Source organism: Microcaecilia unicolor, chromosome 4 (assembly GCF_901765095.1).
Source record: "Microcaecilia unicolor chromosome 4, aMicUni1.1, whole genome shotgun sequence".
NCBI classification, from domain to species: domain Eukaryota; kingdom Metazoa; phylum Chordata; class Amphibia; order Gymnophiona; family Siphonopidae; genus Microcaecilia; species Microcaecilia unicolor.
Window position 1 is genome coordinate 9170816 of NC_044034.1, and position 15811 is coordinate 9186626.

General features: G+C 43.1%; 1 protein-coding gene across 1 annotated transcript in view; it reads right to left on the minus strand.

The window, feature by feature from the left end:
* Nucleotides 1-270: 270 nt before the first annotated feature.
* LOC115468203 overlaps nt 271-15811 on the minus strand; it is a 116219-nt gene continuing 100678 nt past the window's right edge. The window contains exons 17-20 of the mRNA XM_030199740.1: nt 14652-14761; nt 11426-11431; nt 10761-10790; nt 271-827 (exon numbers count right to left, since the gene is read on the minus strand). Of these exons, the coding sequence (XP_030055600.1) occupies nt 301-827; nt 10761-10790; nt 11426-11431; nt 14652-14761 (673 nt within the window). The 3' untranslated portion in view covers nt 271-300. The remainder of the gene's footprint in view (nt 828-10760; nt 10791-11425; nt 11432-14651; nt 14762-15811) is intronic.

The following is a 15811-nucleotide window of genomic DNA, read 5'->3' on the forward strand; positions in this document are numbered from 1 at the left end:
GTAATCTTTCAAGCAACTTACATAGTAACATAGTAGATGACGGCAGAAAAAGACCTACACGGTCCATCCAGTCTGCCCAACAAGATAAATTCAAATGTGCTACTCTCTTCAGGGCACAGACCATATAAGTCTGGCCAGCACTATCCCCGCCTCCCAACTACCAGTCCCACCTCCCACCACCAGCTCTGGCACAGACTGTATAAGTCTGCCCAGCACTAGTCCCGCCTCCCAACCACCAACCCTGCCTCCCACATATTGTCAAGCAGAGACTCTGGGAATGTAAATCCTGAGTCCTGCTGTTTAATCCCAGGCTGGTACCTGGCGGATTCTCAGAGGAAATTCAGAAAAATTCATGAAGAAAGGTCGGAGTTTCCCTGTGAAGGCGTCCGTGAAGGTGAAGAGATGAGATTTCTTATCTGCATCATAAAACGAGACCTTTCCTGCCTCATAGTCCAGCAGAATCCCCACTGCCCGGGGGATCTCACTCAGGGGGAGATAGGTCCCAGGGGAGGTGAGGGCCCAGAATTCCTGTTTATTCCACAGCCTCACTGTCCAGAATCCTTCCCCAGGTGACAGTGTGATCTCCCCCTTCCTCCTCACAGAGTCTTTACACACTCCCAATTCACAGAAATGATCACCCCCCACCTCCACCTCCCAGTAATGTCTCCCTGAGGCGAAGCCCTCACTCCCCAACACAGAGGGATCCTTATCAAATCTCTGAGGAGTGTCCCGCACTCTCTGTCTTGTGTTTCTCCAACTGACAATTTTCCCATCTTCAGCCAGGACGAGATCAGGACCAGCAGTTTCAGGATCCAGAGTCACATTTACTGCAGAGAGGAGAGATATTAATATACATGAGCAAACACTTCTCATTAGCTTATCACACACCCACTGCTAACCCTCATTGGCTCCTCATACACCCAGCTCTGCCTCTAACCTTCATTGGCTGCACCTGCCTCTAATCCTCATTTGCTGGTTCTTCAGTCACCCCCCACCTCCACCTCCCAGTAACGTCTCCCTGAGGTGAAGCCCTCACTCCCCAGCACACAGGGCTCATAATCAAATCTCTCAGGAGTGTCCGGCACATTCTGTCTTGTGTTTCCCCATCTGACACTTTTCCCATCTTCAGACAGGAGGAGATAAGGATAAGTAGTTTCAGGATCCAGAGTCACATTTACTGTGGAGAAAAGACATATTAATAAACATGAGCAAACACTTCTCATTAGCTTATCACACACCCACCCACTAACCATCATTGGCTCCTCACACACCCAGCTCTAACCCTCATTGGCTCCTCACACACCCACCGGTAACCCTCTTTGGTTCCTCACACACCCACCTCTAACCCTCATTGGCTCCTCACACACCCACTGCTAACCCTCATTGGCTCCTCACACACCCAGGTCTAACCCTCATTGGCTGCTCCTGCACCTACCTCTAACCCTCATTTGCTGGTTCTTCAGTCAATCAATTTTTCTATGATAGGAGCTCTGCTATTGGATATTGTCACTTTCCTGCCTCATAGATTTGACTCAGGACATGGGATGACGTCAAAACATTGAAGCCAATTAGGTTAATCTGTTTCCCTTCCCCCACTCAGCCATCATCCTTGTACTCTCAAAACAAAGCAAATATGAGCTGCTGCATCCTCCTTGTCATTCTTTATTCTTGGTGGCATTTTTATTTAATCTCACTTATATTTTCAAACATGCCCTCAGATCCTCATAAATTCTCCTCCCAGTGGAAGGGACCCTGTGAAATCATAGGTAAGGTGGGTCCTTGGTCATATAGAGTGAAACATGAGAATGGGAGGGTACAGACCTACCATATAAGCGTTCTGCGTCCATGGATAGAACGGAAGGGGCTGACAGTAACCCTGGAGGAAGAGTTGGGACCCCAGGTGAGTGAGGTACTAGAGGTAGGGCGACCAGTGATTGGGAAGGACCTAAGGCCTGAGCAGAGGAGGTTGGTAGAGCGCTTACTAGAGGAGTTCCCGCATGTCCTAAATCCTAGGCCCGGGGAAACACATATATTCACCCACAACATTCTTACTGAGCCAGGGAAAAGAGTCAGGCAACGGCCCTACCGGATACCAGTGAGGATACCCCGTCTCATCTGCCCGCAACCTCGGTGTCATCTTCGACTCCTCCCTCTCCTTCTCTGCGCATATCCAGCAGATAGCCAAGACCTGTCGCTTCTTCCTCTATAACATTAGCAAAATTCGCCCCTTCCTCTCCAAGCACACCACCCGAACTCTCATCCACTCTCTCATTACCTCTCGCCTTGACTACTGCAACCTACTCCTCACCGGCCTCCCACTTAGCCATCTATCCCCCCTTCAGTCCATTCAGAACTCTGCCGCACGTCTTATCTTCTGCCTTAACCGATATACTCATATCACCCCTCTCCTCAAGTCACTTCACTGGCTTCCGATCAGATACCGAATACAGTTCAAGCTTCTCCTACTCACCTACAAATGCACTCGATCTGCAGCCCCTCCTTACCTCTCTACCCTCATCTCCCCTTACGTCCGTAACCTCCGCTCTCAAGACAAATCCCTCCTTTCAGTACCCTTCTCCACCACCGCCAACTCTAGGCTTCGCCCTTTCTGCCTCGCCTCACCCCATGCTTGGAACAAACTCCCTGAGCCCATACGCTGGGCCCCCTCCCTACCCATGTTCAAATCATTGCTCAAAGCCCACCTCTTCAATGTCGCCTTCGGCACCTAATCACTACACCTCTTCTCAGGAAATCTCAACTACCCCAACTTGACATTTCGTCCTTTAGATTGTAAGCTCTTCTGAGCAGGGACCGTCCTTATTTGTTAATTTGTACAGCGCTGCGTAACCCTAGTAGCGCTCTAGAAATGTTAAGTAGTAGTAGTAGTAGTAGTAGAAATTATTAAACAGGTTAAAGAAATGTTAGAATTAGGAATAAGAGTTCCTACAACTATGGGATCTTCACAGGACAAACACGGAACCAACTCACATCAAAGGACACACACTAGACATCGTCACATACAAATTCGATCTCAATTCAAACCTTACACTAACAGACACAAAATGGACACCCGCACTGTGGTCTGACCACTACAAAGCAAACATTTCCCTCCAATGGCGAACGAAAAACTCAACGAACAAACTAGAACGAAAAACCTATATCATGAGAGGAAAAATAGACCCAGTAATATTCTGGCAACAGATCTACTATAACGGATGGACAATAAAAACAGATACAAACCAATTCCTCCTAGAATGGGATGAGAGATGCAGATCCATATTAGACAATATTGCTCCAACCCAAACTAGAACCTCACACAGAAAGAATTCAATACCATGGTTCAATGAAGAACTGAAAAAACTTAAAACACAAATCAGAAGGTTAGAACGTGCATGGAATAAAAAGAAAGATGAACCCACACTTAACACCTGGAAACAACTCCAAAGGAAATACAAATATACCATAAGACAAACTAAAAGACTATATTACAAATCTGTAATTGGACCAAACTACAAGGACACACATAAACTCTTCCAGCTTGTGAATAAACCAATAGATATTACACCAATCACAACTAACAGCAAATACACACCAGGAGCAGACAATCTCGCGAAATACTTCAATGAGAAAATCGTACAATTGCGACTTAAGATACCTGCCAGTAGTATTGACTATGCTGAACTCCTTGACTGTCTAGACCCAGACCCTGGCATATACCCAGCAGACAGAACACGGACTAACTTCGAAGCACTATCAGAGGATATCATCTCTCAAACGCTCAAAAGATTTGCCAAATCTCATTGCAAACTAGACATATGTCCAAACAACCTTATGACATCTGCTCCCCAACAATTTATAATAGACATAACGAAACACCTGAATTACATGTTACAAAATGGAATCTTCCCGAAGGAGAAAGGAAACATTCTACTCACCCACATACCCAAAGACCCAAAGAAAAACGCCAGTGAACTAACCAACTACAGACCAGTAGCATCCATTCCCTTATTAACCAAACTAACGGAAGGAATGGTGACCAAACAACTCACTAACTATTTAAATAAATTCTCAATACTCCACGAATCCCAGTCAGGATTTAGGTCTAACCATAGTACTGAAACAGTACTAACTACACTTATGACTAAATTCAAACAAACGATTGCAACTGGAAAAAACATACTACTCCTACAATTCAACATGTCAAGCGCTTTCGACATGGTTAATCATGGAATATTACTACATATCCTTGAGTACTTCAGAATTGGAGGTAACGTTCTCAATTGGTTTAAGGGTTTCCTAACCACATGATCATACCAAGTGACATCTAACTCGACTACTTCAACCACATGGCTACCTGAATGCGGAGTCTCATAGGGATCCCCCCTCTCACCGACTCTATTCAACTTAATGATGATACCCTTAGCCAAACTACTATCAAACCAAAACCTCAACCCATACATATATGCAGACGATGTAACGATCTACATCCCATTCAAACAAGATTTAAAGGAAATTTCCAATGACATTAACCAAAGCCTCCATATCATGCATTCATGGGCGGATGCATTTAAGCTGAAACTTAATGCAGAAAAAACCCAATGCCTAGTACTCACCTCTCAATACAACACAAATTCACCACCATTAACACACCAAATCTGAACCTTCCAATTTCAAACTCCCTAAAAATTCTTGGAGTCACTATTGATCGACACCTCACACTTGAGAATCATGCAAAAAACACAACCAAGAAGATGTTTCACTCAATGTGGAAATTAAAAAGAGTAAGACCTTTCTTCCCAAAAACCGTCTTCCATAACCTAGTACAGTCAATGGTGCTCAGCCATCTAGCCTATTGCAACACACTCTATGCTGGCTGCAAAGAACAAATAATCAAGAAACTTCAGACAGCCCAGAACACTGCAGCCAGACTCATATTCGGAAAAACAAAATATGAAAGCGCTAAACCCCTATGAGAAAAACTACACTGGCTCCCACTTATGTTTCAACAATTTTATTGATGAAGGTAATAAAACAGAACAAACCATACAATATCCAAATGTGTAGTGGTACAAATGTTGTTCATACATTATCATGCACTAAACAGTCATCAATAGGTTTTTCCTTTTCCCCCCTCCCCTCCTTCCCTCCCCCTTGTATTCCAGGATGTCTCTACCCTTTGAGCCCCCCCTTCCCCCCCCAGTCCCCCCTCTTTTTTGTGTTCTTTGTTGCCTTGTTACCGGTCCGTCTAATTGGCCGTTAAACTCTTGTCAGTTTTGTAGACAACACTTTCATTATCCTTTATCATAAATCAAGCCTCCTCTTTGCCCCCCTCCCCCCCACCTTTCTCCTCCCCCCCTTTTCACCTCCTAGACTCTGTGCGTCCTAGGCGCACGAACAGTCTCGACTCGCCCCCAGGGCGTGTTAATCCCAGACCTCTGAAGTTGTATTATATCCATAGTATTATCTCCGTCTTCATCCTGAAAAGGAGTTCAACACAAGGCTGCGGGCTCTGTGGGGCAGGGATTGGATATATTTATCCCATACTTCCAGGAACAATTTCCGTAGTTTAAACGTCAAACGTGCATACTGTAATTCCAACAGAAGCAAGCCATGCAGCCTATTCCTCCATTGCCAATATGATGGAGCTTGGTCGCTGGTCCATACACCCAGCACTATCCATTTCCCCAGCATTCCTGCCTTCCGAATCAACATTTTAAAATGCTTATCTTGGGGCCCCAAATCCTCATATTTATCTAACAGAAACCCTGTTGCTGATCTGTTCAAAGGTCTACCTCCTAAACCCTCCAAGTATGCTGTCACCTCGTTCCAGAAAGCCTGAGTGTGTGTGCATTCCCAAAATGCATTTAGAAAGGAATTTATACCCATCATACATTTTGGACAAGTCAGGGAGTCTACCCCTCCCACTTTAAAGAGTCGCTCTTGTGTGAAATATGCTCTATGCAGCACCCAGAAATTACATTCCCAGAGCTCTGCGCTAACCGAGCCTGATGGGATTCGTCCCATCAACCGAACCATATCCAATGACGCGGCCGGTAGGCCCAACTCCCGGCTCCACCTGGTTTGCAGTTCACTTTTATCTTGCTTTGGCTGTATCGCATCTAATGCTACCTTTAAATTAGATACCGATATTCCCCGGTCATGGGTAGGTTCATAGAAATCTAGTATCTTCTGTCTGATGGAGAATTGCAGATTTCCTTTATCAAAATTGTTAATATAATGTTGCACTTGCCTATATGCGAACAGATGAGGTTGGCTCTTATTGGTGGAATGAGTGGAGGAGTACCCTAGTGGTTAGTGCAGTGGACTTTGATCCTGGGGAACTGAGTTCAATTCCCACTGCAGCTCCTTGTGACTCTGGGCAAGTCACTTAACCCTCCATTGCCCCTGGTACAAAATAAGTACCTGAATATACGTAAACCGCTTTGAATTTTTTTGGGAAGCGAGGATAGTGCTGGGCAGACTTATACGGTCTGTGCCATGAAAAGGACTGGTACAAATCAAGGTAAGATATACACAAAAAGCAACACATATGAGTTTAATCTGTTGGGCAGACTGGATGGACCGTGCAGGTCTTTTTCTGCCGTCATCTACTATGTTACTATCCCTATGTTCTACTTTCTCCAAAGCCAACAACACCTCCCATGTCTGTAATCATCCCTCGACATCCAACAGGTCTTTAACATACCGTATCCCGGTTTGCTCCCAACGTTTAAAAAACATGTTATCATTGCCTGGAAGAAACTCCCTATTTCCAACCAAGGGTATTTGATCTGATTGTTGTGGGTTCCCTTCAAGCAAGGTCACCAGGTATATCCATGCTGCCCTGATGGTCTTCACCAAAACATTCCCTCTCAATTCTACCGGGATTTTCACAGTAGGGCAGTGAATCACTGAAAAGATACTCCATTTGCCCAGCACTGCTTGTTCCATGTGTATAGGTGTATAAATTTGTTCCCCCAATACCCAATCTCCCAGATGTCGTAGTAAGCAGGCCCAGTTATATGTTTGTATGTCTGGTAGGCCCAAACCTCCTTGTTGCCATGTCCCCGTCAATGTCTAAACAAAGTTCTTGGTTTCTTCCCCTGCCAGCAAAATTTGGAGATCAACCTATTCAAAGCCTTGATATTTTTCTTCAAAAGTCTGATCGGTAATATTTGTAAGGTATATAACCATTTGGGAAATAAAATCATACGGAATAACTGAATTCGGCCACTCAAAGAGATTGGGAGTGACATCCACCGGGACATACTCTGCTCGCTGTGCTCCAACAGATGTGAGACATTGAGATCGTGGATCAGGAAAGTCTTATAGGGGAGTTTAATGCCCAGATATCTAAAAAATCTTGAGGCCCACTTCAAGGGAAACGGTCCTACCCATCTTTGCCGCATCGAGGGAATCGTTGGTAAAGCCAGAGATTTATCTAGGTTTAACTTAAATCCCAAGAAATCCCCAAATTCAGCGATGCTATCCATCAAAGCTGGTAAAGATCTCTCAGGATCTGTCAGGTGGACTAGAAGGTCATCAGCAAAAGCTAAGATCTTAAACTCTTGTCTACCCACCGCCACCCCCGTAATATCTGGGTTTGACATTATTCCTCTCATCAGGGGGTCTATAATTAAGACAAATAGCAAAGGCGACAATGGACAGCCTTGCTCTCCTCCACCAAAGACGGTAATATCACTGCCAATCTGTTGGCCAGAATTTTAGCGAACATCTTGGCTTCCACGTTTAGTAGAGAGATCGGTCTATAGGACCGATGGCTGTATCGGGTCCCGGCCTGGCTTCAGCAGCACTACCATCTGAGCTGCTCTTAGTGTATCCGATAACTCTCCCTTCTCCACAAATTTATTGTAAAGGGCTGTCAGAGAGGGCACTATCTGAGGACCCAGTATTTTATAAAATTCATATCGAAAGCCGTCTGGTCCCGGAGCCTTGAACAAAGATCCTTGTTGTATCACTCTATATACGTCGTCTTCTGTAATTTCTTGGTTTAGCCCAGACTTTTGTGCAGTCGTCAAGGATGGTAGATCCCTCCCCTCCAAGTAAATTTTGATTTAAATTTGGATGTACAGTCCATTCTCGGCATTCACGATGGTTTATTGAACACCTAACTTCTTTTTGTTGTCCCCATAATCTTAGTTGTACAGCCATACAATGGTCTTAAGTATCCTGATGAAGAAGGTCAACAGCCAGTATACGTTTCTTTTCTTTTTGAACTTTTTGATTCCAAGTATATTTATAGTTAGTTTTAGGATATAAACCCAGATTGCCTATAAGATTTGTTCATCTATGATGAAGCCCAACCTGGTACCTTTGTTTGATATCGTCTCACCATTCTCTGATGTTCTTCTCAATGACCCACTTTTTTCCTACCCTTGTTGGCTGGTCCTTTCTCTCTCCTCACACCCTGTCCTTCTCCCCCCCACCATGCCCCATTACGGAAGAACGGAACTGTTATGGTTTTTTTTGCTAGAGAGAGGAGGAGATGTGGGGAACATGGGGGGCTCAGGACCCCTAATGTTTGTATTTTGAGAGCACTCCTCTGGATAATAAAACAAGGGTTACCTGTAAGATTTATTTCATCCCCCTAATTATTCTGTGTGCTGATTTCAAGCCTTGCTAGCTAGATCAGACCTTTTGAAATTGTGCAAGGACACCCATGTGACCTAAACTCCTTCTAACTAAATGGACCCCAAAACATGTTTATACATTTACTGTGATTTGTTGTGCAAGAAATGGGAGAAGGGGAAGTGGACCTTTTTACTGAGACAGATGTGAGTGGCTGAGAGACAGTTATACAAGATCTGGGGGAGAGAGTGTGTCACGAGAATGGAAAAAAACCCTATTTTTTCTATATTTTTGCTGACCAGTGTTAAGGTTGTGTCATGGGCAAGATACTGTACCAGGCAGCTTAAGAAATTATTGATTGTGAATTTTGTTACAAGGTTTTAGAAGATAAGTACATGCATATAGAATGGTCCAATGTAATTAAGATAACATTAATGGATATTTTGATTTGTATTAATTCTTGGGTCAAGACTTCCTGTGTTTCATACAGTTTGACACCACATTGTATCTGGATAGTGAAAAGGGGAAGTTGGGAACAGTCTGCTAGCTTAACCACAAGGTCAGCTGCTATATAGGTTGGATATATGATATAAAAAGACTGCTGAAGTAGCCTGAGGAGGTGGGCTTGGAATTTGTGACAGAAAGTATAGTGGGAGAGAAGTTACTAGTAGGTGGGTGAAGATGGCTTTGTGACTCAGATCAGGTGGATTGGTGTAACTGCTATCTAGGAATTAGGGTATGAACTGATAATTGATAGAACAGAAGTCAGATGTGTTGGATTAGGAAAGTAGATGATTGGTTAGTGGGATGTGCTAAGATGGCAATTAGTTTCCGGATTATTGTATAACATGTACTAAATCAATTGTATAAAAATGAGGGAAATCTATGTAGGTTGGGCTTCCTTGTTTCCAGGGCAGTGAACTGGAGTGGACCCAAGGAAGTCTAATAATTTCTTTTCTGTATTTCAGACTTGCTATAAGGCTCTGCTTGAGCTACAATTTACTTGTTTCCAGAATAAACTTTTCTTTTTATTTCACTTCTGAGTGAGTAAGTACTATTTGTTTTATTAGTGTATTAGCGTAAGAAACAAATCGAAGAACCTGGGTGTTCTAGCAGTAACCAGTTGGGGTTTGGCTAAGGTGGGTGCAGACCCCAACACAAGACAGCCAGAACTAGCAGAAAAGTGTTTCACGCTTTCCTGACCCTGGGTGATGTGTTTATAAATCTGTTTGGTTTCATCCTCACAGCAATGCTGTCCACAGTGCTTTTTTTTAATCAACCATTTGCATAATCCACAAATTTAACCACTTTTCCACCTTTTCTACTGACTCATCACGAAGCACAGATGTAGTTTTTGAACTTTCTGGTTCTGCTTCACGAACAGACCACTGAATCTCTTCCTTTTTTTGCTGGATGGATCAGATTGTTGATTCATTAAAATTTAGCTTGTGGCCAAAGGCAGAAACAGACATGCTGGAATGAAGCTTATCTAAGACACCTATTTTGTCACTAAGACACATCACATGTTTCTTTCTCTTACAATTGGTACCTGTAGCTTGTAACTCACCCCCTGGATGCTTGGTGGCCATTTCCAGAAGCAAACTATATTGTATTATTCAGATGGAAACAGTTCTTGTCTTAATCTGGTCATCAGATTAAATATGTTTATTCCATTTTGAAAGCAGTTTTTGGAGGCAATGATAAAAAGCTATTTACTGTATCCCTCTTAGCCACTCTAGGACACTTGGAGGCATATTTTCAAAGCACTTTGGGAGGCTAAGTTCCATAGGTTTCTATGGAACTTTGGGAGGCTAAGTGCTTTGAAAATGAGCCTCTTGGTGACTATTTCCAGAAGCAAACTGTACTGTATCATTTGGTGAAAAGTCCTGGGACTGCCACAGACTGCTGAGTGGGAGGCATTCACTTGTGGAAGTTTCAGAGATAACCTGAGAAAACGGGAGGTCTCCCAATGAATGTGGGAAATTTGCCAGGTCTGAACCCGAGGGATCACTCCCTGACCCTGATCAGGGGAAACACACATTCTCTTCTCTATCACGGGGTGAAAATGATCCCTAACACTGGCTGTAGGTGTCTGTATAGCGAGATCACAGTCAAAGGACACATTAGTGGATTTGATGGTTTGGTATAATTATTATATATCAGATTGTTACCTGTATATCTGCCAAATTCCATCCACCAATCTGCATTAAAATAAAGATGAACAATGATCAGATCGCAGAGAAGAGAAATAAGTACAATGATATAAAAAATATATTAGAGTTGAACAATGATTAAAAATGTTAATAGTGATTAATTATGAGATTAAAAATGTTAATCATGCAATTAAGTGCGCTTAATCACAGAATTTTGGGCATTAAATAAGAAAGATTCAAACAGCCTTCACCAAGTTTCTCTTCCCCAATCCCTACATTGACTTGTACAGCAGGGCTCAGACTCAGCGTTGCCTCAAACTCCTTGTCTCGCCCTGCACAGTGATTGGGCTCTGCAGATACTTGAGTCACGCAGTGCAGGAATTTGGGGAAGTCTCGCGGTTTCAAGTCTCAAGAGACCTTCCCTAACTTCATGCACCATGCAGCTCAAGTATCTGCAGAGCCTGTCCGTGCAGGGGGAGAGAAGGAGTTTGAGGCAGCTCCGAGGAAGGAGAAAAGAGTCCTGCTGTAGAGGTAAGCATGGGGGAGGGGTGGGTCAGCATTAAAAAAACACAGGCAGCATTAAACAACATGGTATGCGTTAAAATATTAATGCATTTATGGTGTTATTAACACATTAATTGCCCACTCTAAAATATATAAGTTGCTAACTGAATAAAACTTACCTATTCCTGCAGGATATGATTTTATTTTGTAAAAAAAACAATAGAGAGAGAAATGTTAGAGATTTTGAATTATAAAACTGTCCTTCAATTGTCTTATAATTACATTCATACATAAGAACTGCCATTCAGGGAAAGACTGAAGGTCCATCAAGCCCAGTATCCTGTTTCCAACAGTGGTGAATCCAGGTCACAAGTACCTGGCAAGATCCCAAAAGAGTAAAACAGATTTTCTGCCGCTTATCCCAGGAATAAGCTTATGACATAGCAAACACATGACTTCCAGGGTGCAATGCAACAAAATAAAACAATCTTTGCCTTATCACCCATTCCTTCTTCAGGTTATACTCAAATAGAAGTGACAACAGACAACGCAAGGTCATTGTTGCTTTGGGCAGAACTGATGGTACAGCTGGTATAAAGCAAAAACGTAGTCACAAAAGAGAGGGTATTACAGCATACAAGCATAGAACACAGACAATAAAAGCAGCACTGGGCCTTCAAGAAAGAGATAACAGCCGTCCTTTATTGTGAAAAAGACCCGACATGGGCCGTGTTTCGGCACACAAGCGCCTGCCTCAGGGTCTAACATAAAAACACAGAGATATGATTATAGATCCAGACCACACATAAATTTACATACATACCAGGGGGCGCTCTCCAAAGGGGAATTAACCCTTCTGCGCATCTCTTGTGGCCAGCTATCAGGGAAAAACGCCTCAGAGGGCAGTCCCAGGCCAGAATCCGCTGGAGGGGCAGTAAGGGGGGCCGTAGAAGACCCCTTGGGCAGAGCTCTTTTAAGCATATATGCCTTATGCATCAATAAAAAAAGGCAGGGGAGAAAAACTCGCCCTGGTCACCCGGTTCCAGTCCGGGGCTAGAAGCTCTTTGATTAGCCTCAATCCGAGCACCCCTCCCGGATTCAAGACCCTCCGCCTCAGCAGGGGTCACGCCATGTGGCGCATTCCACAGAGCGGGAAGAATCCTCACTCGCCATGCTCGGGCCGGCTCTAACGCCTGAACAGCACAATTTAAAGAGCCCAGCTGCGGATCTGCACTTGCCACACTTAAAACAGTGCTTTACAACCTCCGCAGCCATCGCCGAAAACGGCGGAAAATTCAAAATGGCGGCTCCGCGCCAAAAACGTCTCGATCGCGGGCCCTCCCCAGAGGAGCTAGAAAGCACTCTTACCTCACTGGACCGAGTATCAAAGCTCCGGTCACGCTGTAGAATCATAAGAAAACCTCTTTTCTGAGGTTGCAGCGCCAAAGTGCGACGTGACATTTTTATTTTTTATTTTTAACTCTGTAGAGGAAACAGCAAAAGAGGCAATCAAATCAACTCTGGAGGTGCAGAAGAGTGGGAAAGGCAGGGAAAGGCGAACCAATGTGCCTGCATCCACTAAGTAGAGTAGGAAAGGGCAGGGAAAAGCGAACTGTGTTCACATCCACTGGGGGGATGGGTAAGGCAGGGAAAGGGCTAACCTATGTGCCTTTAAAGTGAAGCTACAATAGCCTTAACACCCCTGCTTCCACTGGCAAAGCTCAGGAGCCACCCCAGGCAGAATTTAGAAGGAGCTGAAAAAGCTGCAATCACCCTGCTGGGGAGATAGAGAATACTGAAGAGGCAGATGGAGCTAGCTGGCCATGAGGCACTATGGTTTTTTAGTGCTCTCTATCTCCCCCTGCTGGTAGGTGGACACAACCCATTCGTAATGGATTCATCTGTTTGATGACAAAGAACTCAGATTTATACTTTTATTTCTGCACATTTTTAGTGGAATCATCCAGAACATTTGAAAAGAAGACAAACCAAATTAAAAAGTGATCAATTCCCCTCCGAAGGGACACCACCTTGTAAGTGATGGAGGGGCTTCCGTGTTTCAGTGACTCAGAGGGCTACGCTGAAGGGTTACCCATATCAGACAGGCCTCTGAGGAGAAACCAGACAAAGAGTGTCCCAAATTAGGGAGAGGGGAAAGATGGTGACCTGAAGCTCGTACACTCAACGGCCCAGCTGTCCTCTGAAGTTCAGTTTTTGTTCACTTGAAATTTCCTCTCTGCATTGCAGTTGCCTTAACAGAGGAAGGGGACAATGGGGGGTCAGCCGCCGATGACCAGCGTTTTGTCCCCTGTGCAGCAAGTTTGGGACCGCTGTGTGACGAGCTGCCCATAGATGACTGGGTTGATGAGTCCTTTGATTAGCGCCAACGAAGGAGCGTCGATGCTCTTGGACCTGGAAACAACTTCATCGCTCAAAAATCATTTAACCACCATGCCCAAAGGAGTGGAGGAGTGAGTCAGGAGTGTATGCTGAAACGGAAGTCGTTTACAGCTGAACCCGTGTCGGCGGTGCTACTCCTAAACCCTTAAGAGTTATCAGCTTGGAGTTTTTGGCTCCCTTGGAGGTTGCATTGAATGTCATCTGGAGGGTGCTCCAGGACCTGACGGTGGTAGAGAATGACTTTGCTTCAGATATAGTTTTGTTAATGAGCCACATGGATAATCTAATCGAATCCTCTGAGAATATACAGCAAATGAAGTTCTACTGAAGTAGGAAACGGTTAAGATTTGAAAATGATAAAAGACCAGAAAAAATTTGAACAAAATGAATATTGTTACAGATGATTAATATCGAGATTGTTGTTTTCCCAGAATTCCGGGTATGACTCCTAATGTTTTTTTTCCTCTGAAATGATTCCTCTTAATATATTAATTCAAAAGGAGTGAAGCCTGTGAAACTGGGATTACTTTAATCAGCGGGAATTGGATTGGAGATTCAAGGGTTTGTATTGTTAAACAATTTCTGGTTTTAAAAGGGAAAAAAATGAAATCAGGTGTATTACTTTCACTAATATTGGACAATAAGTATGTTTCCAATGAAATTGATGGACTAAGCACCGTTATGGTCGTGAAGAAACCAACCAGATGATCAATGTGGAATAATGATTTAGATAAATAATAACTGGGGATAATCGGGTTAATACCACGTTTTCTTTGTTTGCTGTTGCTTAAATTGATCTCCTTGTCTTGTTTCACTCTCCCTATTTATTTTGTGGTCTAAGAAAGAGAAAGATTGTATAAAATCCATTTATCTTGTTGAAATTGTTTTCTTCTAATATTGTTTTAATGTACAATCATCTCTGTTTTACTGTTTTGCAAGTGATCCTTGTAAAATGAAAAAATTATACATAAATGATTAAAAAAAAAAAAGCGATCAATTCCTCACCTCCAAATTTTGTAATCCATTTCTTCAGTTGCTGAGGGAAGCTCAATTGGAAACCCATTTTCAGATCAGTAGAAACAGCCTCTGGTTCTGGAAACTTCATTTTCTTACACCTATGGGTTAGAGAGTCACTGGGATTATTCTGGGAAATGTTCACACCCAGGGGATAGAGATGTAAACAGTGGAAGGAATGAAATATACCATGAACACTCAGTTTTCTGTGATTATGGGACTGATTTTTGAAATAGGAAAACATTCAAAAAGTGGCACAAAATGGCATTTGGAAATCGCTATTTTTGAAACCCATTTTTTAAACATTTTGCTACGCAAGGGAGTGTGTTAGGGGTGGGATTTAGGCATTTCTAATACTCGGATGTTTTTCTGCCACAATGGAACAAAAAAAAATATCCAGGGCTACAATTTATATGTTTTGTTTTTATCACAACTAAGTCACAACAAGGTGCCCTAAATGACTAATTGACTACTGAAGAGATTAAGGCATGACCCCCCCCCTTACTCCCCTAGTGGTCACTGACCCCCTCCCACCCCCAAAGATGTGAAAGAAACAGTATATAACAGCCCATAGGCGTAGTTTGACTGTTTCATTTGGGGGGGCAAAGAATGGGCGGAGCATATTAGCATATCATGCCTTAATCTCTTCAGTAGTCAATTAGTCATTTAGGGCACCTTGTTGTGACTTAGTTGTGATAAAAACAAAACATATAAATTGTAGCCCTGGATATTTTTTTTTGTTCCATTGTGGCAGAAAAACATCCGAGTATTAGAAATGCCTAAATCCCACCCCTAACACACTCCCTTGCGTAGCAAAATGTTTAAAAAATGGGTTTCAAAAATAGCGATTTCCAAATGCCATTTTGTGCCACTTTTTGAATGTTTTCCTATTTCAAAAATCAGTCCCATAATCACAGAAAACTGAGTGTTCATGGAATATGCTAATATGGAGGAAGGAAATGAAATTTACAGGCAAAATATCACAGATGCACATTTCAAAAAGCTGACACATTTCAATTAATAAATTACGAATAAAATACTTTTATTTACCTTTGTTGTCTGATCATTTAGTTTTTCTATTCGCTTTGATCCCAGTGTCTTCTGTTTTATGCAGTGTCTTCTTTCCAGTAGGCTTCCCTCTGCTCCCCACC